The following is a 27,479-nucleotide window of genomic DNA, read 5'->3' as shown; positions in this document are numbered from 1 at the left end:
CCCATGAGGAGCAGCCGAGCCAATGAGCGCCGGGCCGCGGCCTGGCTCATTTGCATCCCGGCGCGCCGCGGCCAATGAGCGGGCGAGCTGCCGGCCGCGCCGCGCTCCGCACCACCCCGCCCGGGCGGCCGAGGCCGTCGCGGCTCATTCGGAGAATGGCCGCGGCCACGGCGTGCGGCTCGCCGCCGAGCCGGCCGCCCCGCGAGCAGCCGCCGCCGCCGCGCAAGCGGGGCGACTCCCGGCGGCGCCAGGCCGCCCTCTTCTTCCTCAACAACATCTCCCTGGACGGGCGCCCGCCCTGCCTGGCCGCCGAGAAGCCGCCGCCCCCCGCGGGCCCGGGCGAGGGGGAGGAGGCGGCGGCGGAGCCGGCCGGAGCCTTCCCGCGCCTGCTGTCGCCGCCGCCGTCGTGCCAGGCGCCGCGGGCCCCCCACGCGCCCCCGCCGGCGCTGCTGCTGCCCGGCGCCCCCCTCGCCGCCGCCGCGGGAACCAAGGGCGACGCGGAGCCGCCCCGCGGGGGCATCTTCCTGCCCCAGCTGCTGCTGGGCGGCCAGCTCTGCCCGCCGCCCCCGGCGCCGCCCGCCCCGCCGGGGATGCCGGCGGCCGCCAAGCCGGGCGCGCCGGGGCTGCTGAGCCCCACGCCGAGCGCCGCGGGCGGCGGCTTCGCGCTGGAGGTGCAGCGGCAGAGGTGAGTGAGGGGCCGGGGCTCGGCTCCTCCCCGCGGGGTGGGAACGGCCCCCCCCCCCGCGCCGGGGCCTCCCCCCGCCGCCGGGACCCGCGGTCCCCCCGCCGCCGCCGCGGGGCGTGGGAAGCGCCGCGGCCCTGGGAAGAGCCGGACTTTCCCAGGGCCCGGGGGGGGGGGCCCGGGCGTGGGAAACCGCCGCCCCTGGGGGCGGCCGGCCGTGGGAGACGGGGGCTGCCGCCCACCCCCGCCGGCCTCTTCCCCGCTGCGCTGCCGTGCGCCCCCCGCCGAGCCGCGGCCGCGGAGCGGCGAGCGAGGGAGGCACCTGCCCGCGGCGGGGAGGCGGCGGCGCTGCCCGGGGGCAGGATCGAGCGCCGCGCGGCTGGTGGCCGCGGAAGCGCTGCCGCTGCCCCGGGCGCCGCTGTGCACATGCCCGCCGCCGCTCTGCCTGTGCGCCCGCTGCGCCCGTGCTGGAAGGGGGCTGCTCGCAGCGCTGCTTCCCTCCTCCCTTGAGCTGCCCTGGCAGTCGCGGGAGCTGCGCTGCGAGCGCCGCATACGCTGCTTAGCTATTTGCCCAGCTGCATAGGCAGAGAGTGCCCGGAGTTGTGCAAGCGTCTGGTGATGCGGATTTGCAGAATATCTCGACAGCTTAGTCTCCAGCTGGGATGCTGCAGTAACCCGAATGCTTCATGCTTTGTGCTTTTTCGAAGCCTGATCTTTGAAATTTTCTGTTTGCAGAGGAGGCTAATAGAGGCGTTGTTAGGTAAGCTCTTACTCCATGTAATGTGACTACTACTGAGTGTAGTACCTTCCCTTAATTTCTGCTGCTTGTTTACACAGTAGCTCTAAGAGGAATATTAATACATGCTTGTATGCTGGGAAGTTTCTGAATCAACTTCAGAGAAGGATATTCTGGCCTTCAGAGGGAAATTATTTTTTTACAGCCAGGGGACTTCTATCAGCCTGAAAGTGTGAGGTTTCTAATCTGCTGAAAGGCAGGATCTTGTTCTTTGTGATTTAAGTTCTAAAGAAACTCTTGTCAGGCCTTTTCCTTGCAGAAATAGCTTTGCAAAGTGGGCTGGCCCTCTGAGTGCACATATATGCAAAACAATATCAAAGACATCCAAGTCTCTATGTTCTTTATAGTGGCTTCCAGAGCTTTGTTGGTAGACTGAAATAGAGATGTCTGTGCTTTAAAGCTGGGGAGCTTTGCTAATACAGTTGATTAGTGTTCCCTTTCAGTGCACGTTCACGTAACGGATATGTCCTTTTGATCATCAAGAAGCTGCTTGATGATGGCAGTCAAGCCATGGCAGTTGGCAGTTCCAGCGAATTTTAGAGGAAAGCAGCTATTTGTGAGTAAGAATGTTTTCAGGAGTTGCCCCTGCCAGGTTGGTTTCTTCTTGAATTGTCATGTACCACCCATTGCTTTCCCTTTCTTAATGGAAGGGACCTTCTTTCCCCACTTCTTGAAGAAATTGAAATTGGGCCTGCTACTTTAATGCCCTGGATGCACTGATTACGCTGTTATGTGCAGTTTGTGCAATAAAGCCTAAAGTAACAGTGTTGCTATGACACAGCTTCTTCATAGCACTCATGTGGTCCTCAAAGGCCTGTTCAGTGCACTAGGTGCTGTGCCATTCGCGCTATTGTTTTAATATTGCATATCAAGCTTTTGAGGGCAAGTTTTGCATCAGGAGCGTTACAAGTATAATTACCTCTGTGTGTGACACAGAATGCTCTGTGCACAGGCATACCGAATTTTGTACAGCTGGAATTCATGTAAATTATTCACTCCTTCCCCTTTCCATGCCGAGTCAATAGGACACAAGTCAATAGGACACAAACTGAACATTTTTAAATACATACTCCTTGGATTTTCTTTTGTTTGGTGTCCTTCCTGCCTCTTTCCATGGCATCTAATTTTAGATGTTGTTATGCTTCGCTATAATAATTCTAATCAACCCTTCTGAAAAGAATGTTAAATCAGGACTAAATGGTAGAAAGAAGTGTGAGGAGGATAATCAGCGGAATGAAAGGGTTTCTGTGTGACTAATGACAAAACAAACTATGATTTTCTTCAGCTTGGAAAACAGAGGGCTGAAAGGATACGTGGCATTGCCTTAATCATTTTATGCACCTCTAATGAAGGTGATCTGGAGTGAAAGTTCATGTCTTTTTTTTTTTGGTCTTAAAAAAGAGTTGCAGGGAGCACTCATTGCAATTGTCAGGCAGAAGAGCCACATCTTTTTTTTATATATGTATGATGAAGTTGTCGGCTTCATTGCTGCAGGAGTCCAAAAAGTGTAAATGGCTTAATAAAGGGACTGAACAAATTAATGGATGACAGTCTCTCGGATGTTAAATATGAGCCCGTGTCTTACTGAATCCTTCTCCTTCTGGCAAAAGGATAGTTTTACACTGCCTGTGGAGATGTATTAAAAAACTCTTCCGAAGTATTTACTACCAGTCTTGTTGGGTGCCAGAGTGGATGAGATGGACCATGCTTTGGAATGACCATTTTGACTGATGGGAAGGCTTTCAGAGTGAGGGACTTGGAGCACTTTATTTTCTCCATGTTTGGTTTCATGATCCATCCCGAGGTGGTGGCAGCCCTCGGTCCCTGCACAATGTCAGTGTCCCCTTTCGTTGCAGATACGCAGAGTGATTCCATCAGATGTGTTTCCATCATGCAGGATAGTTGTTATTATACTGCATCTCTTTCTGTATGGTGTGGTATTTGCAAAATAAGATTCAGAAAGCATCTAAAAGCTGCATATCTTTCTGTCATGCCTGATACCAACAAGCCAACCCAAATGGTTTTCCTTTTTTGGAGGACTCTGGAATTTAGATATCTTCTTACGGTAAAGTATGTTGCCACTCACCACATGGGTTAACTGTTTACATCGTGCAAATATACAGGCATATGAAGTCATCGGAGCAGAAGGAGGAGGCGGTATTTGCTACTCTGGACATCTAATCTTTGGTGCCCACTTAAGGCAGCTGTTCTCCTTAGAGTCCTTATTTTAGTCACTGTGAAGAGTTGCTTTGAATTGCCCTCAGTGGAGCCTCCCTTAAATGCACCAGGGCCGGGCAGAAGGGGCTCCCAGATTTACCCTGTTTGTTTTAGGCGACCAGTGTTGCCGTAACTGGTGATTTCATAGCGCTGGTGTGTGCTCACATCAGTAGAGGTCACTTTATTTGTCCAGAACTGGCAGTTTCTTTGTACAGAGTTTCATTAGAAAACTCGATCTTGTTTGACTTGACTGTGAAGCTGGGAAAAGCCGATGGGACTGGCTGGCGTAGCTCGGGGCAGGCTGCGGCTGCGCCTCGCTGGAGCCGGGATTCGTTTGTTAGCAGCAGACAAGATCTCCGGTGGGGTCCAAGGCATGGGTGAAGTGCTCAGGTGACGCAGTGTTGAGTTTCTCAGAGTTGTGTAGCTGTCAGGCCCTTCAGGATGGAAACTTCGGTGGTGAACTGGGTGTGTGTTAATAGTGCTCCCTTGGAGGTACTGTTTAATCGAAATGCCTCGTTTGGATGCACTGCTGGCTGAGCATTATAAACTTTAATCTTCCATTTTTCTTTTTCTAAAGAATGTTCTGTTTACAGGATCTCAAGTTACAAATCTGTGCTATACCAGCTTTCTTACTCTGCTTGTCATCCCTCCTCCTTTTCCATCTTATTCCATTCTTTTGTTCTTTCAAAGAACAAGCCTAACAAAAAGCAGTGGAGGGAGGCAGCAAATAATGAACAAATCAGCATTCATAGATTTTAATGAATTTCTGCAGCTGGGTCTGAAATTGGCAGAGCTTTCTTGGGAAACACAAATAACAGAGCCCTGAAAATAGCCAGGTTATGAAAGCACAAAGAATGGGAACAACAGCCCTGAATGTCACTGCTTGTTGTGCACTTCAGAGGTTTCAGTATGGTGTAATGCATTTTGCCGTGTATTCCCTATGCATTGCTGGGCCTAAGAACAAATACTGGGACTAAATTATTTGCCACTGAAGCTTTATTGCCCTTGATGTTCAGTGGTCAGGGGGCTGAACTGAATGCTGATTTTTATTTATTTATTTATTCCTGATAAATCAGATATGACTGAGCTGATCTAGATCATTTTAAGGGTGAGGGTTTAAACAATAGTTGATAACAGCAATACTTCGGACCAGTTCTGCTTTTAAGTGTTAACTGGATGCAATATTGCTGACATAGTTGTGATCAAATTTGTTCCATGTGTAAAATGGCAGAAATGCTTGGTCAGGCTTTTATGCTTGTGATGGTTGAGGTATGGTTCTGTCCTGCTGACAGTTTAGCTGCTGATACGCATATTTTGTTGAGGTGGGTGAAATCTAATGTTTAAAGGTCTTGGTTTTAATTTCTAAGCTATATTTGGAGTAACCTGAGCGCATATGGTGCTTTTCAGGAAGCAACAATATTTAACAGAGTCTGGAGGCTTTGACTTTATAGACAAGAGCAATAGATTGAAAGGTGCTGCTCAGACCTACAAACTAATACTTTCTAAACCCGTACTTTATTTAAAGCTCAGCTGAAGGCTGTAGTCTCCTTCTCGGCAAATACAGTTTGCTTCTCTCATATTTACACCTGCAGGTGAATTACATGGGTCCAATATTAAGTGTTTATGACTTATGATTAGTAACTACCTATACTGTTTAATATCTGAAGCTCCCAGCCAGATATAATAATCAAAAAAGAGAATAAGTAATCCGTATGCCTAGCAGGAAACACAGAGATCAGAAAATACATGTCCTTGTATCCCATGCACTTCCATGAGGGGTTCCTGGTCAAGCAATCATGGAAACTTCTAACAGTAAGGTTATTAGACCCCTTTGTTTGGAAAGGACGAGAGGCTTTTACAAGCAGCCTTGTTCCCCGTTTGGAAGGAATCTGCATACGGCAGTGACTGTATTTGCTGTTGATCTCACCTGCAGGCAGATTCTGTAACTTTTCAAAGCGATTGTGCAAACGCCCCTGACAGCTGTGTTTCGAGGCGATGTGTACTGGCCGCGGGAAAGGGGAAGCTCTAGAAGAGTGTCGTTCTGACCTTTCGTTTTTCCCTCACTACCAGCTTACAGGGCTTTTCTGAAGGAGGTGCTGATGGTAGTAGAAATGATGTTGTCTTGCTTCTTCAAGTCAATGTGTCGTCAGTTGAGAGGGAAAATGCTACCAAATGAAACATGAATAACTGAGCAGCTTAACTTCTGGGAGGAATTGGTGGGGCCCTGACCCAGGCTTCCAGCAAACAAGTCCTGGTGTTTTGCGAGCAGATTTTCCTTATTCTGATACTGCTGTACTGTGGACTTGAATGTACTTCCAAAGCTTTATGTAATAGCATGGCTATTTTCTAGCAGTTTACTTGCAATATTATTTACTTTACAAGGCTTCCTCCAAGTCAGGCAAAATAATAGAAGTTTTATTAGACCATTATTTTCAAATGTAACTCTTAGCTCTGAAGTCTGCGGGAACTCAATGTACTGGCTTAAAACAGAGCTTCTTTGGTTCATTGTCTAAAATACTTATCTTTTTCCCTCCTCCTCCTTATCGCCCCCCCCCCCCCAAAATCTCTGTTGGTGAACAAGTGCCTCCCTTTGAGTCTAAGCACTCAAACTTCACAAAGCTCATGTTGAGCAACAGCTGTACGCTGAGAGCTGTGAGTGTGCGTGCTGAGTAAATGTTTAGATTGTCATTGCTCTTTACCATAACTCCGCTTAGCACAAAAGTGCTCCTTGATAACTGCAGATAAGTGGGCTGTTCAAACTTGCAACTGCTTTGCCGATTGACCTGGCAGCTAGTTCACCTTATCTGCTGCTGAAGCTCCTTTGTCAGGGCTGCTGTTTGCTTTTGACACAGTAACTAAACCAGTTCAGAAGAATCATTAGCTGTGGTGCTCCGTTTGCTGCACTCGTATTGACAGTGGAATGAAGTACAGAGGGAAATACCTTTGCTTTCGGTTTTAAAGAATAGTTTTGAACTACAGACCAGCTCTTCTGCTGTGTATGTGGTTTTGGTGGGGGAGGAGGAGAAAAGTGACTCCCACAAAATTCTTTATTAACCTTTTTTTTTAATTTACTGTGATACATGTCTTTTGGTCATGTTAAATCTCGAAGACTAACTTCAGCTATCCTGGCTTCCACCTTCTTCCAACCGTCAAACAGTTCAAGCTGTGAGGCTGTCAGGCTAAGTGAGCTTGAAGATGCTTGTGATCCTTCTTTTGAAGACTGCCCTGAAGTATGCTGGCTCTGTAGTTTGAGTTTAAAAATGTATAATCTGTTGTGCACGTATGCATAATGAAATTTGGATCTTTTAATGAGCAGGAGGTATTGTTCATAAAGCAGATCACTGCAGATTTATGGTGCTCAGCTACAAAGTCTGTCACGCTAGCTCTTTATATGCAGAGCTTTTAAACTCTTAACCTTTGGTTTGTAGTTATTGTGTATATGATTTACTGTAAATTGTTTTAGTCTAACTTCTGAAAAAGATGTTAAAGGAGGAGTCTTTACTATCCTCTTAAGTGCAAGGGAAGCAAGAACATTTCAGGAGATACAGCTCTGATTCATAAGAAATACTGAGTCTTTAAAAGCTAAAAGCTTGCTACCGGTTAACCCTGCTACCTGCTGTGATCATGGTAGCCCTTCCCTTCCAAGCGCTGAACATCTAGATCATATTCAGGGAGCACTTCTTGGGCCGCTTCTTGCGTAGCATGGAGGTACCAGAGCTCAGCGTGGCTTGCAGGAGCCCCTCAGAAAGCTGGATAGCTGTTCAACTTGCTAGCCAGCCACACCGTCTCGGGGAACAGCGCGGGCCGAACTGCCAGTCGAAGCTTCTTGGTCTACAGCACGGACGGGCTTGCATTTGCTCTGTTGTGGTCACTGCAGCGTAAGCATATGTTTTGCCTTGCTGAGCTACAACCTCTTGATTGTGGGTTAGAGGAGATGACAAAGGTTGTGGGAAGAACCAATTATGCATAAAACCAACAGGAGACCTCCCTAAACTTTCTTTGAGGTTTCCTCTAGTCACCTGTTCTGAATTCTTTTGTCTTCCTCCAAGTAAAAGGTTCTCTTTTTTTAATTGGGAGTTTTGTTATGCTGGATGCTTTTATTCTAATAAGTCACATAACAAAATGTTGTGTCCTGGCCAGCACATACAGCTTGCTTTGTGAGAAGCAGCTGGGATTTTAGGAGCAGGGTTTAGATGCGTTTCAGAACAAGCGGGCTCTGGGCACAGCAAATCTTACATCTGGCTTGGTGGTTCTGTTGCAACATACGGTTTTCGTAATACTTAACTGGAAGGCGTTATTTAATCCTTGGGTTGTCTAAACACTCTTAGTACCAAAACAATGTGATATATGAAATGCAATGAATGCAAAGCTTGTTTCTTAGTAGCATTAGGTTCTTAATCATATGGGGTTGTGAATCAGCAGTAAAGGAGCAGCCACTGTGACGAGTATCCACAGTAATTTCTTTTCTTGTTAGTATATGGAGCCTTTCAGGCTTAGTGAGCTTCTCGCTTACTTGCCTCCAACTTAATTCAATCTATCCTTCATTTCTGTTCCTTCTCACTTGTTGTGTATGCTGCATGATGTATTTTTTTTTTCTTGCAAGTGGCTTTACTTTCCTTTGAGAAATGCTGGATTTTTTTTTCTAGGCTGTTTTGGACCAGCTCTGATGCAGGAAAGCCCCTTGTGCCCTTTCAGTTTGGTAAACAAACCTTGAATAAGAAGAGAGGTCAAGGAACTGGGCCTCCTCTCTAATCCTGTGAGGTCTGACAGAGACCTGCTCCGAAACATAAAAGTACTTTCCATGCTAATTTAGATAAGCAGTTTGGATTTCTTCTTGAAAATGAAGCTTCTTGGAGAGAGAAACTAGGCCCCCTGTGTGACTCTTGCATTTGTTCTCTGTCAGTCCTGCATTTTAAACAAGCGTCAGAATGAACTGCCGGGACAGCGGCTTGCGATGCAAATTGCACTGCAAGAGCTCTACGTTTTGGCCCGCGTGCTGCGTGTTTGCGCATCCAGCGGTGTTGCCATAAAGCAGTGAGCAGCTCACGTTGTAAGGAAGGAGCTCTTTAGAGCTGGGCAGTAGCTGTACTGTCACTTATGCAGGGCGTCTTCTGCTCTACTGCAGCTCCACGGTGGATGCCAGGTTTAAAAACATCTATCCGCGAAAATGTCTTGCTCAGTCCTCAGCACTTGATGGCACAGATTCTTCATTGAAGCGATTTGTTGCACCGAACATGTGGTTATGACAGAATGTTTTGAATGGGATTCAGGATGAATGTGGTTTCTGACTTCTTTTGGCTTTAATTACTGAAAAGTTGCAGCTACTGGCGAGTTGTACTCGATCTGCTTTTGAGGAGCAGGAGGCTCGTTAATACAAACGTGGAGGGTGGTAAGGCATGGGACATTGGTCTGAAAATAGGCATTCTCCATAAATGCAAGCCTGAAGACAGTAAATTTCTCCTGGTCTGCCTAAATAATGGCAGCTGAGAAAAATTAAACTTCATTATTATTTTTTTTAAATCCCTGATGCCAGTGTTCTTACCCAGTCAGACTGGGTAATATCAATTCATATCTGCTTGTTGGCTTGCATGTAAGGAAGGAAAACTGTACAGCTTAATTCTTTAAAGTACGCCTTGACAAAACAAACTTGACAGGTATATCTTCCTATTGTAAACAGAAGTAGGGAGCTGGATTTCATGTACAGATTTTCTTTGATGGTTGTTCCTAAACTGGTGCTTCCACAAACCAATAAATGTTTTTTGCCCTTGTTATATTAATAACTCAGTCTCTTGACAGCTGTGATTATACCGAGGCATGTAAAAGACCTTACAAAGGGACATCCATATTAAAATAAAACTCTTCCAAGTGAAAAATGGGAAACCAAATTCTATTAGCCCCTAATTTCACACTGTAATTAAAAATCCTTGACCTCCGTTCTGTCCGCCTATTAGCAGTCTCTATTGCTAAAGAGCAACAGAGAATCTAAGCCTTGCTGCTAATTTTAGCCAAGTGCCTGTGGGCGTGCATGCATCGTGGCACCCTTCCCTCCAGCAGAAGGGCGATGGATGTGACTCCATCTGAAATAAATCCATGGTGCCTATGCACTTGGCTGGAGGAGATCTCAAGTCATGTAATTGTCTGGCTTTTGTAGCATCTTTGAACACTTGTCTCGCTGGGCCTGACTTCCTGCTCTCTGCTCCTGCTTTGAATCCGGTTGCTGTCTAGGTGCAGTGAAAATGGGATGTGGGGACAGGAGTCCGGTGGCAAACGTGCTATGCCAGCAGCAAACCTGAAAGCAGTCGTCTTCACAGAAGCAGAAGGCAGCTCGTGTGATCTAAGTGAATTTCATTCCGCTGCTTTGTGGTGTTATGGTATGGAAGGAGCCCAGATATTTTGGAGCAAAAATATAGGTTGGGTGCAGGCTGTTGTTCTTCCTGTTCTTTTGTCACCTTCTTTCCGTGATCCTCTGGTTTGTTTTCTACTTTTTCCTTTCTCTGTCCACAGAGCTCCCTGTAGAAGTTCTGTGAAACTAGCAATAATCCTAGGATAGGTGTTGATGCAATTTATGTAGTGAATTGTTGTATCAGGTTTCATGTAGCTGCTAGTGTGCATAAACCTCTGCTAATGTCCAGTATTCTCCACTAGCTTCCCCATAACCATTTTCCAGAGCCTCCACTCAGCATAAGTAATCATAAGGCATTGTTTATCCCTTATGGTAGAGAAAAGCTGAATGATTGATTTGGAGTTCAGAAATGGAAATCTGTTTCCAGCCAGCAAAGTGTGAGCAGCACCTGATCTCTTGATAGTCTCATTCAGTGTACCTGATGATGAAGTCACTAAACTTCCTCGTGAAGTATGGTGCAGGAGGAAGCTTGGGTGATACGAGCAACTTGGTACCTAATCAGATGTTGCAGTCCTTTCTCTGATGGGGTGTAATGACTTCAGTAGCTTATGCAGCTTGAAGAGAGTGCTGAGGCTGGTAGCGAGTTCTCCAGGCTCATGGTGGGTCTCTTCCATGCTTCTGCACCCCAGCACTACCTGAAGCATCACTGGCAGCATGCTCGTTACTTTTAATGGAATTCTGTAAAGGTTAACAGAAAGCTACTGCATTTAAAGTGAAATATGCCCAGAACTGCAATAATGGTGCAAAACAAGAATGCAGTGTTTCTCCTCTCCTGTTTAACTGCCATGGAACTAATCATGATAAAAAGTCATGACAGAAGACAGTGTCCAGACGCTGTGTGGCTGAGTGATACTCTTGTAGGTGAAAATAGCTGAACGCTGACTGCACCGACCCTTTGGCTGACTGGTTGGCTTTTGTTGGCTCAAACTGCAAACCTGCCCATGTGAGAAAGGTGGGGGGTACTTTGGATGGGAGGGGAATCCTATTAAGATTTTTAGAAACTTCTGACTTAACCCCTCCTTAGGAAGGGAAGAGACCTGTTGGAGTCAGTTCACTTGCTATGACAGAAATACAGAAACCAGAAGGGCTAAACAGAGACATTTCAAAAAGGTGAAATAGCAGCTACACTTACTGGCTTAAGTAAGATCATCAGCCACTACAATTTTAAGACCAGACTACTCATTTTCGCTCTAGTGGAAATAATGGATGGATATTAAGGCTGGAAAGCCTCTGAAGGAAATAGATTGATATGGAAATATTAGTTAAAATGAGATTCATGAAGACTGCTGGTTTCAAAGGTTATACAGAAAAGGCTTGGAAGCAGAGCCTGCGTACGGCAGCAGGTTCTGTGGTTGTGGAGCAGGTGGCCAGAAGGTGCGGAGGGCTGACACTGTCACTCAAGCGGGTGGTATGGCCCAGGATGAGCCAGAGCAGAAGAAGCTTGCTTGTGCCTTAAGTGATGTCTGATAGCACGGGAAGGGTTAGTGTCTCTTTTGCATTTGCTTAGAGATGACCAGTCTTTAGCAGATACTATGACCTGTCTAATTACAGCAAATTCCTCCAGCTTTACCCTTGTCCTTTGGGGTATCTGTAGACTGGCCTGTTGGGACAGGGGCAAAATACTCCTGGTGAGTCAACTGAAAGGTCACTGTTCGTTCTTTAATCTGCTGTGACTTGAACAGCTTTTTCCCTTCAGTTTGCAAGTCGGGACATTTGGGGATTACTGATGCTATACATAGGTTGCTCTTAGCTGTATCCTGTTGGGTTGGGACACTTAAGAGCCATGTAAACCTCTGGGTCAGGAAGCTTGCGGACTGCTTGGCCATCTTTGTTTGCCCTCTGCCGGGTGTTTCTCTGTCCGCACTTGGTAGGGTGCTGTCAGGAGTCGAAGGAGACAGAGCTCTGAAGCTAGGAGTACTGGCAGTTGGGGCTCTTCAGTGAGAAATCCATCCGAAAGGATGATATGTGGGTTGGCTACTGCTTCACTGGGGGGAAGGTGAAAATAGAATTTTGAATTTAAGGTTTTTTTTTTTATGTTCATGTTTAGCTCATCCCAGATTCAGCAGCTGTGTTGGACTGTGTGTGTGTCCATGTGGAGATAAGAAGCAGAGGCTTAATCCAGAATTCCTCTACTTGAGAGCCCCTTATCTCTGAGCACGTGTTGCCTGGGGTTGTCTTCTGGTGGGTCCCCCAGAGGTGCTGGTTGTATAAACATGGTTACTATTTTTAATGTCAGGGTTCTGGGAATGTCCTGTTTTATTGGCTCCTAAAATAAGGGGGTAAGCCTCAAAAGTGATCTCTTGACCAAAAAAGTACAAACAGACAAGCAAAAACCCTCTGTAGCTTGTCAAGAAATAGCTGTGCTCGAGTGGCTGTTTGCTCACAGCCATGAACTTCGGTTGGTATTGGCTAACGGACGTGTCTGAGCCGTCTTCAGGGTACGGCTGAAGTTATAACCTGCTCCTCAGAACTCATTACAACTTTAATATTGGATACCTTAACTTTCAATTGCCAAGCAGTATGTCAGTAAGAGTGTTTGTAAGGTAACTTATAGTACATGTGTAGATTTTTGGTGTTCTGTTTCACTATTTAGGTGGCATTTGGCAACAAATGCGCTCTAGAAACTAATTATAATCCTTTCAATTCCATTGGATCAGACCACAGGCGAGGAATGTTATCCTAGATGAATCTGCTTAGCTCAGGGTATGTGACTCAACTTTTTTTTAATCGGGCAGAAGCCAGCAGCTGCTAAAGTGAATCCTGTGTTCCCTGTTCCTGAAGTGTGAATTGACTGCATGAAAAAAGCACTAAAACGAAAGCAGGCCGTTAGCAAAATAAACTTGGGTGCCTCAGAAAGCATTAGTTTGCAATATACTCCAAAAAGGCACCGTCTAATAAAGAAGTTCTGCTGACTAAGACGATTGAGGAGACCAGCAAGCTTCTCGCAGGCTGCAGCGGCAGAATGGTGTTGCTGTAAAATGTTTACTTGAGCAAACACGCTATTTAGGTACCAACTCTAACTGGATATGTGAGACCTCTGTGTGTACCCTACCTAGAGATTTGAGGAGCATGTCTTGCCCAACACCTTGAATTTCTCCAAGGTGACAACTTCACTTGAGGACAGAAAATATTGGCTATAAATGTAGCTAAAAACGACGCTTCCTGTTGGCACAGTGGCGATGAGTCACTGTGGTTTTGAGCAAATGGGCAGGATCTTCCTCTCATTGCAGCAGTTTCTTTACTTAGCTATGCAGTTACAGAACAGCAGGTTCAGGGGTTGTTCCCCCTCATCCCCAATACTGAGGAAAGGCAGAGGGTGCTCAGAGCAAATAATGCTCCTGACCGTCTCCGCTGGGATGGCAGCCGTGGCTCTCCGAATCAGGCCGGCTAGTTGCATTGGCACCCTTTTGCAGAATCGCGTGCTCTTCTTATACCCATCCCTGTTGTCGTTGGCTTTGGTTTCATTTTTCCTTTGCTTGCCCACACGTGGCTGCTTTCAGTCTCCCTGAGAGAGGCTTCTTTTCAGGTCTCCCCCACTGGGGGAGGAAGACTAGGGAGGGATCAATAACTGTGTTCATGCCAGTAGCTGTGAGATTGGGCTCCACATTTCACAAAGGTGGTTTTTTCATTGCAGGTCAGATGCCAAATTAGAGTGGAAAGCCACGTGGATGTGAAATTGTTGAATTTTCTCATTCTATTCTTGCTGGAAAAGAACAAAAAAAATATTTTAAGACCGAGGTATTGGTGAAGGGTGTTAAAGGCAATCTGTTAGGCGTGCCAGGGATGTTCTTTAGCGGCTCCCTCAATAGTTGCTGGTTTGTAGGAGGCAATCGCTAGCAATAATAAAGGTGTTAGTTCATAGGGAGGACTTCCCTCTCCTGTGTTTACAGAAAAGGACACTAATTTTTCAGCCTCCTACTTGTTTGAGTTGTAGGTGTTTATTGCATTTTCTTTTATTTATTTTTTCTTAAGAATGTCTGAACAGCACTGCTGAGGAAATGAAAGCAATATCAGATTTACTTTAAGGGAAAAATAAAGCCTTAAATGGGAGTGTAAGTTGGTACAAATTCCCTTTTAAAAGGACGCTATGGAAATTATAAGCAAACTTTGGGAAGAAGAGGAAAAAGGTTCATTTGTTTAGTTTGGCATTTGTTCTCAGTACATACTTGAAGATACAGGGAAAATGGTAATTTACATTCTCTTGAATGTATAGTGAGGAATGAGGAATTAATTTAGTTTTAGGAATACTTTGAGACTGAAGTGTCTTTTTGGAAAACCTTTCGATAAGTGTTGGTTTGTACAACTCCAGGAATAACATTAGAAACCTCATTGCAGAAGTTTGCCTATGGATCAGCATTTTTAAATATCACTTGTGTCAATGTATAAGGAAAAATACCAGAGCATCAACTTTTCTGAAGTGCTAGTTTTTCCTGCTTCTTAAACTCGGAAAGAAGAACTGGTATAGCTTTAAACAAAAGGAACAAATACCCCTGTTGCAAATAATCTGCTCGTCATGGAAATTTGTAATTGCCTAGAAAGTGCTGTGTGTTGGTGACTCTGCATGGTCGTTATGATGCACTGTGCAAAGTGTAACTGCCACGTCTCGCTGGCACAGCTCCTGGCAGGCAGCTCTGGCAGTAACTCCCGAGTAACTCAGAAGAGAGGAAATAACTTGCAAGAAGGAGGAAAAGAGGTGCAAGCACCTGCTTTGTCGCTCAAGCAAGTGTGTACTTGCACTCCTCAGCACCAGGCTTAAGACAAAGCAGCCAGATTTTGTTCGTGTCCAGTACTCTGGTGTATGTCCTTCTGCAGCAACAAAATAGTGTGTTTGTATTTCTTATCCAGCTCAGGCTGAAGAGGATGAAAGGCAAAGTAACTAGGATTAGCAGATTGTTAAGCTATTTCGAAATCTTGACGTGCTGGACTTCAAGATCCATTTATCCTGAAATCTTTTATTTCCCTGCACCCATGCAAGGTACGGTGCTTATAGTCTAGTGTTGGATGCCAACTTCTAAGCCTGAGAACCTGGCCTCAGCCTGTTTGAATAGTTTGGCTACTCGTGTGTGCAAGTGCTCCCAAAGCTGCTCTTGGAGACCTCGGACATCCCCGAGGGCAGTGTGCAGCCGCGTAGCCCAGGAGAGTGACTGCTGCAAGGCAGTATGACTGCTGCCTCTTGCATCGCAGATTTCTAACTTATTAGAAGCAGCAGCGATTTCTTTCTCAAAGTATTTATTGTTTTTCTAGGGATGAGATATGTGGAGCTTAAAGATTTTTTTTTCTTCCCCAAAAGTGGATCTTGTAAAACCTTTAAACCAGAGTCCTGCAACTTGTCTTGTACGCTTAAGTTGACTTCCACAGGAGCATTGTCCATCTATTGAGTTACTATGTAACCTTGAAAGAAAAATTTGGACTTCAGTGCATGTGACTTGTGCTAAAAATATAGCATAATATATGCTTAAACAACGCATAAAATATGGAATCTGAACTCAGTATTTCGTTGGTGGCAGTTGAATCTGAATGCTTTGTTCCTTTGCAAATTGCAGCCGGAGGATTTCACAATTCATTTGTAAATATCTACCAACAAAGAACGAGCTGACTTTGACAGTGTTAATATATCTTACTTTGGCAAGGTCCATTTTTCTGCTTAAATGTAATACCCCATTACTGTTATACTAACTCACATAATTCCTGCTATTCTTCTTTTTACATCTTCTATTCTGGGATTTCAGATGGGCAGTGAATACTCCTTGCTTCCTCTGATAGCCCTCCCTCTTGTTTTTCTGAGAGATCTGTTAATTTTATTGAGTTAATGTCGTAGACTTTTAGACTGACTCCCAATGCTGGAGAAATACCGTGTCCTGCATGAAGGAAGAATGCAGATAGAGATGTTCTATCATCATACAGCTATATCTGTATATATCAGTAGATTGATTAAAAATGACTTATTCCCTTGCCTTAATGTGGGGGGCTTTTTGTAATATTTCTTATACGATTTTAAACAAGTGTTTGGAAGCTTTTTAGGTGTATAACTTACAGGCAAGTGTTCCTATGTGTTGAAGATAGTGAATGCTCTTGTTAATTAAATTGGTATAAATACATAATTCAAAATACGTCAAGGCTGTAAAGGTCCTGGAATGGGGGGAAAAAAGTTCTTGGCCTTTTAGAAATCTGAAACTCCTAGCTAAGCGCTGTTCCAAAAAATAAAAATAAAAAAAATACTGCCTTTTTGTCAGTATGAGCTCATAGATCTGTTGCAGTTCCTAAACTCGGAGGCCATGAACTAATATTGTTCACTCTTCGTGGTGTTGTACATTTTACAGAAGGCGTTTTATCTCCCAGCGCTGCTCTCTAGACTTTTTAGAAGACATAGTGGAATATGCCAGTGTACGAAGGTACTTTTTTTCAAAAGCAGCATTAATCTTAACTCGTTGCATGCAGTCCTCTCCTCCCTCCACCCTCTTCCACGCCAATATCTGAGGTCCTGCATGCTAGTGCTGCCATCTGATCATAAAACTGGCATGACTTTTTTTAGAGCATATAAAGAGTGTGGTGGTGTTTTCTTTTTTTCTCTTTAATAATTGCAGAACCAAGCACATCTCTGGGTCTCCAAGACACAAAAGTTTGAAGAAGATGCACTTCATCAAGAACATGAGGCAGTATGACACGAAGAACAGCAGGTAACTTCTGGAGATCAGCTGTGCCCCTTTTACTCATGGGAAATAGGATACTCTCAAAAATAGACTCCAGGAGCGCAGTGTGGTTAGCCATTTCATCTTAGTGGTAATAATATGTGATGTCCATGTGGTCTTGTTAATTTTAAATATATATGTGTCAAAGGCATTACATGTTCATATTTGTTATAGCTTCAGCAATATTCCCATGGTTCTGCCATCCTGCTTTGAGGAGGATGGGAGGAGGTTAAAGGCAGACATCACTCTCTCCCAGCCGCTTCCTCGTCTCTGGCACAGAGAGAGATCAGAGCTGAGGAAGGTGTGTGGAGAATGGCCTGGTTTATCTTAATTCTTGACTTTTATTTACTGTGCAGCAGAGAAAGAAGGGGCTGTGTCCCTATTTAATACTCATAGAGCTATGAGATTTTTGAGTAGTACCATCATCCAAGTAAGTATAAAATATAAATCTTGTGAGATCTCTCTCAACACTGTCAGCTCCAGCATAGTAAAGAAAGAGGTGAAATGAGTGAACTTTTGAGAACTGTTTGGCTGGAAAAGGGCACTCAGAATGAGAATTTCTGTATGGAATATAAAAAAACTGGTGTTATTCACAAATAGCATGGGCTCTTTAAGCGGGCATGTGTCCCAAGGGAATCAGATGCATGACAGATAGCCTTTCTTTAAGGCTTACTGTGGTGCCTTATGTAAACTGTCACCTGGTCACACATTTGATACTGGTAAGGTGAAGCTACCGCTGCAAAATTCCTGTAGAAGTGGGAAAGCAACTAGGGAAAAGTGACTTACTTTATAAGAGCAGGTAAACTGTCTTTAATAGCTAGTGCCAAATATGAGTGAGAGGAAAGTGCAGTCAACACTGCTTGGGGGTACGCTGTCTCCTGATCCCTGAGGGTGGCAGACCAGCAAGTCAGAAAATAATTTGGGGATTCTTGTATAGCAAGAGTCTATAATAGTTGACTCTCACTCCTAAATCAGCTTTTTTCATGTGTATATATATATATATATATATATCTTCTGGTTTTGTGCCACTTTCTCAAAACATAGATAATGCTGTGAATTTTATGTAATTTACAGGGCAAATTAAGAGAAATCTGGTGTTTGTGTTCCGTTAAAAAGCTGTCTTCTTGCTGCCTGTAACTTCTGAATCTTAATTCTTATCCTGATGTTTTCCTGTCTACTTACAGGATAGTGTTAATCTGTGCTAAACGAACACTGTGTGTGGCTTTTTCTATCCTACCTTACGGGGAAAGTTTACGGATCAGGTGAGTCATCTTTAACTGCTTTGTGAAATTTCTGGGGTATTGTTTGCAAAAGAGCTTCTTAAATGAGTACAGTTGCTGTAGCTATCCTGTTTTGAAGCAAGTGAACATATCTGACTTGCCACTTAAATATATGGACAAGAGCTTGCTGCCAGAGCACTAAAATCAGACATTGCCCTCACGTCTGTTCATTCTAACTTCAAGAGAGAATACTGGAAAAGGGTAGGCTTCTCTTCAGATGTTTATTCACATGCTCAAGACTCCTGCCCTGTGGAATTCTTGTTACCAGCTGGGAATATGTGACATGATTTGTTGCAATATAGGAGTATTCCCATACTCCTAAAGTGGTCAAAAAGCAACTCTCCCTAGTGTGACAAGCAATTGTGTCGACACAATAGCATAGCAGAATGAGGAAAAGCTGTACCTTAAACGTGTTTCCGTTGCCATGATGGCCTGTGTATCCGGATCCTGCCACTGCAGAGCTGTACCTTTGCCACCTTGATCACTAGCTATACTGATGCTGACAGTTTGCAGGATAACATGGACTCAAATACTGTTCTGCTAACTCAGAGCATCAGGGAAGGATGCTACCTTTGTTACTGAAAACTCTTCAAGGGTTTATAGTGAAGCTATATCTAAATAAGATTAAGATGCTCTTTTAGCTTTCAGCTCTTCTAAGCCATGAGTGTCATTGTATTTGCAGTCTAAGAGAAACCGAAACAATTTAGCCTGATTAATATTGCATTTAGTTTATTTTGAACTCCATTTTTGTATAGAACTGTAAATAAGACCACTCGTGAGAAATAACCTGCTAGCTGGATTTTCCTGCAGCTTTGCTCAGTCCCTTGTGAACTCTTAAGATGATTCTGTGAAGGTCTGTGATATACAAGTATGCTATAAAAATATTCATTTTATTTTAATCCACTTCTGTCAGGACAATTGTGTCGTCACCTCTGTCCTGTACATAACATATGGAAGAAGGAAACGGATGTTTAGTGGTGGGAATTGCATTGTATTCAAATATGCTTGCTATAAAAATAGTCAATGGGAAACTATTCTTTCATTTCATGGAAAAGCGGCAAGGTCGCTGGAGTTATTGTAGAGCAGTTTTGAGCACTGTGTCGTTCTGCTCGTGTGTAAGCTGGCCATGCAGTTCTTCAACTGAAAGCTGCTTTTTTGCGTTGGAATTTAGGTGACAATGCTGCATGCTGCCATCACTGAAGCAGAGTTCTGCTAGCAATACTAATTTTTAGTGTGCGCTTGTGTACACAGTGGTTGGAAAATTGCGATTGAAAGGCAAGTTTCTAATCCTGGAAAATTAGTAATATAAATCATGCTTAATGTCAAGTGTTTGAGCATTGGTGTGTAACAAATGGAATAATTTTATGCAGAAATACTATATATAAAAACCTGAGTTTACTTTTAGTAGCTATATTGGTACAGATCTGAGTTAAAAATGAGATGAAATCTGATTATTTAATGAAGAATCTCTACATTTTTGAGTAGATTATTCAAAGATTAATGCTTGCTTGGAAATGGGATTGAGGGGATGCCCTGTTCCCACATAGTGGAACTCTGACCTTGTGGCGTTGGCTGTAGACAATGGTTTATCATAGAGGAAGTTGAGCTTGTGCTGCATTTTCTACTAGTGCACTCTTATCTGCATTTAGCGATCTAAAAATGGACGGACAGAAACAACGACATCCTTCTGGGGGAGTTTCAGTCTCCACTGAGATGGTGCTTGGACTGGAAGGTGTAGAGCTAGGAGCTGATGGCAAGGTAAGGAAATGCTTTGTATCTCTTAATCTGTAATGCTGATGACTAAACTACTGACAGGAGCAGGGGATGATGGGCAGATGAGTTAGCCTCTTCTAGCCTTGTCACGATATGACCCTGGGGCAAATCGTTTAATTTATGCTGTGCTTCGCCATCCATAAAATGAGAGCTCTAGTTTTCAGAGCTGTGAAAGTTTTTATTTAGATCCTTAAAGTTTGAGGGGTTGGGATTGAGTTGTGATAATGCTCCTCTTCGGGAGGCTGTCAGTTCCTTATCATTTCTGTCTCTGTTTCTGGAAAATTTGACTCTTGGATCTCAGACATCTTGTGAATTATGATTTGATAGAAGAAATTAAACCTGTTCAATTAAATTCATGTACTGCCAGAATGTTTTTGATGTGATTCTTGCCTTTTCTTCTCCCATCCCCTAAATCCTCTACAACTCTTCCATACTGAAGTGATGGAATAGTCTTTCCCGTGTCCAAATTCTTCCCCCTTCCTCACCTCCTGTTGCTGTAAACAAAGGGGTCTCCAACACCAAACAAACTCCAGGGGTGTGTCTGTTTCGAAACGTCCTAGGTGTTGGAAATAAGCGTTTCAATAAAGTTCCCTTTATAACTACTGCAGTTTTCTTTTATTTAAGGTTGTGTCCTATGCAAAATTCTTGTATCCAACCAATGCCCTAGTTGTCCGCAAAACTGACAGCCATAGTGTTGTTCCTCCATGTCGAGCCAGTGCTTCACGGAGTCTTCCTGGATCAAGGTATAAACCTGTGACAGCAAAAACAATACCAGCAGGATCTGAGATAGGTAAGGTCGACTGCCAGCTTTGTTACCACTTGCACACACAGCATGAAATGAATATGTTTGTCAGAAACAGTGCAATTGGTGAAATGCATTTTTAAGAAGGATTTGTTGCAGTTGGAGAGGGACTGTTTTTAGTACATCCTAGCAAAGAAGGTTTGTTAATGAAGTCCAAAAGATGAGTCTTAGGAGACTTGCACGCATTCATTACATTCCTCTGTATATCTGGCCTAGTTGTATTTACACAATTCAAGAAGTGCAGGCTTCTCCTTGTAAATCTAATGTTTTATATTTTTCAACAAGAAACATCTGATGGACAGGTGGTCCTCCTTGCCTTCCAGCCCCATAGCAATGCATTAACCAAAGAGTTTATGACAAGAATCTGTTCACTTCTGTAAAAGTGCACATCTGACAAATATGTCTGAAAGATTTGAGTATATGCAAATGAATTCAGTCTTGTGCTGCTGTTTTCTGTGCATGTTTGCGGAGTATGAACAATTAGATTGCACTAAGTCTAAAATGGTACATCAAGCATCTGTTAGAGAAAGCTTAATTTGTTTTTTATTAATAATCCCAATACCTGACTGGTGCATTTATTGAATTCAGACAGACTGCTGTAGCTGCAGTGTCTGCAGATCCCAGAATGCAGGCAAACTCTTAATTTTTGCTGTTTGAAAACTCTTTTTAAGAGGAAACACAGAATTTCTAAAACTATGTGTCTTGTGGCCCAGTGTTGTGCCTTCTTCATTCCTTCAGGAAATGAAGCTGGGGAAGCAGCAGAATATGATCCAAATCTTCTGGATGATCCTCAGTGGCCCTGTGGAAAACACAAGCGTGTTCTCATCTTTGCCTCTTACATGGTAAGTGACTGGCATCCCTGAACAGTGCTTGAAGACCCTGCTATAAGGAACTACCCCTAGGGAGAGGAGAAAAACAAGCTGTGGCTTTTTTGAGAACTGATTAGGAAAAATACCAACAGTTGGTTTTGCACATTGAGCTTGTCAAGAACCAACCTGGCACTTATGTCTGTGTTCCCATTTGTTATTTGTAACCATTTGCTTACCAGCTTATTAAGACTTGTAAGACTGTGGCAGAGACTCAACCTTGGCTATTAGTTAGCAGGACATTACAGAAATGTAAAATAGTGAATAATAAAACTTGGTTTTGCCTTAAAGTGTCCTTGAAAGGCTTGTTTGGCTGTCAGTACTGCTAACAGGAGCAATGACAAATTTTGCCTCCTATGTTTCAGACAACAGTCATAGAATATGTGAAACCTTCGGACCTTAAAAAGGATATGAATGAAACCTTCAGAGAGAAGTTTCCTCACATCAGGTTGACACTGAGCAAAATTAGGAGGTAAGAAACAAGAAGTGAGTAATGAGGAAATCTAACACTGTACAAAACTGCTTTTATCTTCCACTTGCATGAAGCAACTACTAAATCTATTAATAGTATATATGATTAAACACTAATCTCTTGTTGCCAGTTGAGCTGACTGTAGGATTACAGCCTTGTACTGGAATGCTTTGGATTCTGTGAAAGGGTAACGGTCTCTTCATAGTTCAGCCTAAAAGGGCATTGTTTCATCAACTGTTTTGTACTAATACTAATAGCTAATTAACAGTGAATCAGCATTAGGCCTTGCAAGAGATACTTGCAGCCTGATTGTTTGGCTACAGTGCAGTTCCACTCTTAACTGGATTGTCTCTCTGAACCATACGGCTATTTTTCCCTTTCAATTACAAGACTAACTGATGACCACGGACTCTAACAGGATTCTAGTATAAAGAATAATTTTGGATCTGAGGACTCTCAGTAAAGAAAGGCATTTCACACAGGTAGGACTATGCCATGCAGAATTCCTTGTCTTCTAGAAATGCTTCTGGCTATTCATCAGTGAGATGCACTGTTGCTTCTAAAGAGAGCTGTAATCTTGCTGCTGGTACACTAGCCTTAATGCAGTCAGGGCACCCTGAAATAGCCAGCTGAAAACATGATTCAGCAGAATCATTACAGCTATGTGTAACCCTCAGCTCTGAGGGGAAGGTTTGCTCGATCGGAGTTTACATTTTCTGCCAGACTATCCTGCCCATCTCTTTGTAGATGTTTTGTGAACTGTAGGTTCACAGAGAGATCTCTGCAGGTGTAGCATGAATGACAGTGGTAGAGGTAGCACCTGTCCCCTGCCAGCTTGCCTTTATGCTGAAATGAAGAGCTAACCATTGCGGGAAGTGTGTAAACCAGTCTCGCTGCCCATTCAGTCCTGGTTCTTTCAGGATGTTTGTAGTAAACAGGACTCTATGCAGCAAGTACTGTGATCCACACCGCTTTCAAGTGGTATTGCAGAGGCCAAGGTGATTCAGTCTTATGACATGAATAGCAGACAAGTTTGGGAGCTCAGAGGGAATTGTACGGCAATAGCCCATCTGTCAGCGAGGCAGCTAAGCCGCTGATGTCCGTGGGCAGAGGAAGTGTTCTTCCACAGTAGATGTTGCCAGCCAGGTTAAATCAGTTCGTGTGTCAGATCCAGCTTGCTGCCAACTGAGCTACTCCGGTCTAAGATGATACTCATCACAGTTTTCCAAATAGAAGTCTTGCCTGTGTGCTCTGCGAGTTCCCATGCTGCAGTGTTTCTAGTGTATTTCATAAAAAACATCATGTTTGACAGTTTTGTTTTGTTTTTTCTTCTATCTCCAGCTTAAAAAGAGAGATGCGGAATCTGAGTGAAGAGTGCAATCTGGAGCCGGTTACTGTGTCCATGGCTTATGTTTACTTTGAGAAGCTTGTTCTCCAAGGCAAACTCAACAAACAGAACCGCAAACTGTGTGCTGGTGCTTGTGTTCTGCTTGCGGCCAAGATCAGCAGTGACCTCAGGAAACACGAAGTCAAACACCTTATAGATGTAAGTACTATCAGATTTGTTTCAGGTGTTCTCAAAGCCTTGTTTCTATTTCATAGAACAAGACAAAGGTTAAAGCCAAGGTTTCCAGTATAGCATGCTTGCATTTAAGACCAACACTCTCAGTCAAAGTCTCATTAGGACCCTTATTTGATGTTTTTTTTAATTCTTGAAAGGTACCTGAATGATACAGTCCACGTCATAATGATCCTGCAGTGAGCTTATTTTTCATTTATATATTTTTGTGTGAGAAACAGTAACTGCTGTGTGTGTGTCACAGCTGAGGTGATAAGCTGGTTTACTTGTTTGGTCCCAAGCAGTGTTTTTGATTCTATAGGTGCAGTCCTGGCCACGCAGCACTTCTATTTTATGCTGACTTAATCGGACAGTGTGTTGGTATCTTGTGGATAACTGATTCTGTTTCTCCCCCTCTCTTCTTTTTTGTACTATCATAGAAACTAGAAGAGAGATTCAGATTCAACAGAAGAGATCTCATTGGTTTTGAATTCACCGTGCTCGTAGCTTTGGAACTGGCTCTCTATCTTCCTGAAAACCAAGTTTTACCTCATTATAGACGGCTCACACAACAGTCTTAACCAAAGCTACATTCCAGGTGATAGCCAGTGGCTCTGGGAATAGCATCACTGAACACTGCTGCTGAACTTGTCCCTGGCCTTTCTATGCCACAGTGCGCATCCTGTCATGGCTACAGCTAGTTTTGAAGTCTGCAGCATTTTTTAAACTGTCAAGGTGTGCATTATGGATATGTATGCTGAGTCTGAGAGATGGTACGGAAAGAGTTGTTGAACTTTATTTTCTTTTGGATGTTTAAAGCACAAATATTCACCAGTTGGCTGTCACAGCTGCTGATTATTCCTTATTTATCTTTTCAGTTTTACTAAAACTGTTCTTCCCTATGAAGAATTCTATGTAATTGTGGGTTTTTTGTTTTGTTTTGTTTGTTTGTTTTTTGTTTCTTTAAGGCTTTTATTTGCTTCCTTGAAACTAAAGGAAGCATCACTTCCATTCCAAGGCATCGTAAAGTTCAGATCTTTCTAAGAATCTTCTCACACTTTGACATTAATGAAATGCATACTTTGTTTTTTTAAAGATGTGCCTAAAACTGGCTGGTCTGGAACCAGTACTTTTTAAGTTAGTTATGTTGTTTAATGGGAATTCCTGAATTTATATAGCCATTTATTCTTTACCTGCATTGGCCTTGCATATAGGGAAAACAATTCCAGTATATCTGCACTAATGATACACAGGGCATCTATACTATACTATAAATCAGTAAGTAGCAAGACTGAAATTACTCTGTTTCAAATTAGTTAACTAACCTTAAGAATATACATTTTATTTAAAAAAGAAAGACTGTTTGAAAATCTGTCATGAAATACGACGTGTTGAACAAGGTAGGTGCAGCAAAGTGATTGCCATCCTAATTCACTCTTCAGTGGAAAATGATCACTTGACTAAGAGCAACTTGCTGTCAAATGTATAATTTATGATTTTTGTGTGTTTCAATGTTCTGTAGTTTGTAATAAGCACCTTTTTAGTATGACTGTCATATATGATCTTGTATGCTCTAAACACAAATATTTAAGTCAGAGTTATTGCTGCCAAACTAAGCCAATGAAACAAAGCATGCTCAATACTGAAAATGCTACCTTTTTTTTTTTAACCTTTCTCTGTTCTTCCAAGCATTGTGTCACTGTGATGGTCCTCATGAAATTGGCATTTGTTGCACATCTGAACAGCCACTTAGCGGCTGATGTCCAGCAGCACTCTAAGGCTTATGCAGAGGTTAAATAACTTTGACCATTGACTATTCCTTTGTGTATTTTTAAAATATCCAGACTGGGGATTCATTCAGATATAAGTGGAACCTTTTGTGATATTGGCTCTTGGTTTTATTTTCCTAAGCAATATAATGATACAAGTAACTGTCCATTTGCAAGGAACAAAACTGACGCTTGGCTATTATGGTAAGAAATCTGTAATTTGTTTGACTCCTGAATGAAATACTAGACCTCGTACTGAGGTAAGGATATCTGCTCTCAAATATGTAAAGTAATGTAAATTCCTGTCCTTGTATTCAATGTTTGTTGTAGATAAAAACAAAGCTGAAATTGATCTTCAGCCATGTTTTGCCTGAAGCTAATTTGGCTTCATTAGAATTGCAGCAAACTTTATTGGAGCCCCTTCCTCTTTAAGAAGGGCTCAAGATGTATTTTTCATATAACTACAGTGACTATCAAACCTTTTGTAACTGTGTTCAATTCTGTGTATGTAACAAGGTATTCATGTAAAGTTTAATATGTTCGTAAGTTCTCTTTAACACAAAAGGACTTTCCAGTCTTCTAAAATGAGATGATAGCTAACCAGGTAGACAATAAGCTTGCCAGTTATCTTCCAAAAGGTTTACAAAATGTTTACTAGTTAAGCTTTCTACTGAACATAACTGTCATTGCATGCAAGAAATACCTACATATTAAACATCTAGCATATACATAAGCCTTGAAATTAGCAAACAGTGGTGAACTCAACTATAGTGGTTCACAACTTACTAAACTAATTGTGAAGGGGAAGAGAGGAAAAATTGAGCATAGAAATTTCTCACACAGTATCTCCAGAAATAGTAGTATACTTCAGTTAGTATGAGTGTAGTCAGAGAATGTAATTCTCCAGGAACTTTTATTCCTGTTTAGTATATAAAGAGTTTTCTCTAACAGTTAACTTTCCTTTCTCAAACTAGAAAAAAAATGCTTTTTTTTTTTTTTTTTTTTTGAACTCTTAGCGCTCTCTATTCAGTGGAAGTTTGCCTAGTTACAGTGGGCATTTGGGCTGGAGTTAACAGTCGCAGAATGGAAGCTATGGCTTCATGTCATAAAATGGCAAGTTTTCTTTTTTAACTTTTTAGAAGAACAAATTAGGGTAAAGAATATTGCATTACAAAATGCTGAATACTATTTTAAAGAGAACTAAATATTTGGTCCGGCACATGCAGAGTTCTTGAGCTCAAAAGCTGTACAGAGTACAGGCCAAAAATGACAACACAAAGTGATCACTGTGCTTACATTTTTGGAATAAACAGAAGGCAATTCTCGAGTGACACTGCAGAACATTAGTTTCGGACTGATGCCAGCCAGACACTTAGTCTGCAACTTTTAAATTGGTACCTCTTTTGTCGTCTGTGCAGAAAGAGTCATTCTGCAGAGATACGGTAACTTATGTGTGTATGTGTTTTCTATTTCTTGAGTGTAGCTTGCAGTCCTGTTCATTTAAGCCTGTGTGGCAATATTTATCTCTTTACCTAAAAGCTGCCACCATGTGGCAAAGAAGTATTACTACATTATTGATTAATAACCTAAAAATGGGACCCAAAATAAGGTATCTGCCAGCTTTACATTTTCACAGTCGAACTCCTCTTGCTTTGAAGAGAAATGTTGGTTTACATTGAGGGGTGGTTTAAGTCTGTGTACCGTGTAAATATGATGCTGCTTTGACTCAGCACGGAGAACTCTCTTGATAAGAGGCTGTACATTTTTCTGTAAACAATACTGTTATGGTTGTGTCCTAGTCTATTAATTTAAGTGTAGCCTGTTACATATATTTCACATGAATGAACTTGTGAAATTTAAGATGCTGTGAAATAAAAACTGTTTTGATACATGTTTTGTAACCAAACTCCCTGTTTTGGAATGGTCTTTAAGCTTCCTTCAATATTCCAGCGCTCCCAGGCTCCTTCCTGCTGCTGAGGAAGCTGGCTGCGTTTGGGTCGCTTTAAGCTCTTTTCAGCGGGGTTTGGGTACTCGGCTGCGTCTGCACGGGGCTGAACTGCTCTGGGTTTGCAATAACTCACAGAGCCCAAAGCCCAAGAGGCTAAAGACAACGACAAACCCCCTCGCTAAAACGCTCCGCGTTCCCCACGCCCACCCCCGTCAGGGCTGTTC

The 27,479-nt window shown here is 43.1% G+C and overlaps 1 protein-coding gene across 2 annotated transcripts; it reads left to right on the top strand.

Moving 5' to 3' along the window:
- The first annotated feature begins 155 nt into the window (after positions 1-155).
- On the top strand, positions 156-27,213 carry CABLES2 (Cdk5 and Abl enzyme substrate 2). Of its 2 annotated transcripts, XM_067307931.1 has the most exons (10): positions 156-685; positions 16,419-16,490; positions 16,683-16,775; positions 17,972-18,049; positions 19,717-19,825; positions 20,465-20,630; positions 21,381-21,484; positions 21,874-21,980; positions 23,322-23,526; positions 23,979-27,213. In XM_067307931.1, exons 1-10 carry the CDS (start codon positions 156-158, stop codon positions 24,117-24,119), a joined length of 1,605 nt encoding a protein of 534 aa, XP_067164032.1. In that variant the 3' UTR covers positions 24,120-27,213. The 2 variants fall into 2 exon arrangements, with proteins under 2 accessions (XP_067164032.1, XP_067164033.1); XM_067307932.1 differs by lacking the exon at positions 16,419-16,490.
- Positions 27,214-27,479: the final 266 nt, after the last annotated feature.

This window comes from Apteryx mantelli, chromosome 18, assembly GCF_036417845.1.
Source record: "Apteryx mantelli isolate bAptMan1 chromosome 18, bAptMan1.hap1, whole genome shotgun sequence".
NCBI classification, from domain to species: Eukaryota; Metazoa; Chordata; class Aves; order Apterygiformes; family Apterygidae; genus Apteryx; species Apteryx mantelli.
The sequence above is the reverse complement of the archived record's forward strand: the minus strand, read 5'-3'. Positions and strand labels throughout refer to the sequence as shown.

Excerpts from the sequence above, each read along its gene's own strand:
- CABLES2 (XM_067307931.1), top strand. The coding sequence starts at position 156 with ATGGCCGCGGCCACGGCGTGCGGCTCGCCGCCGAGCCGGCCGCCCCGC. Across the intron at positions 20,631-21,380 it reads ACCAGCAGGATCTGAGATAG|GAAATGAAGCTGGGGAAGCA; the intron begins GTAAGGTCGACT and ends TCATTCCTTCAG. Across the intron at positions 21,485-21,873 it reads TCATCTTTGCCTCTTACATG|ACAACAGTCATAGAATATGT; the intron begins GTAAGTGACTGG and ends CCTATGTTTCAG.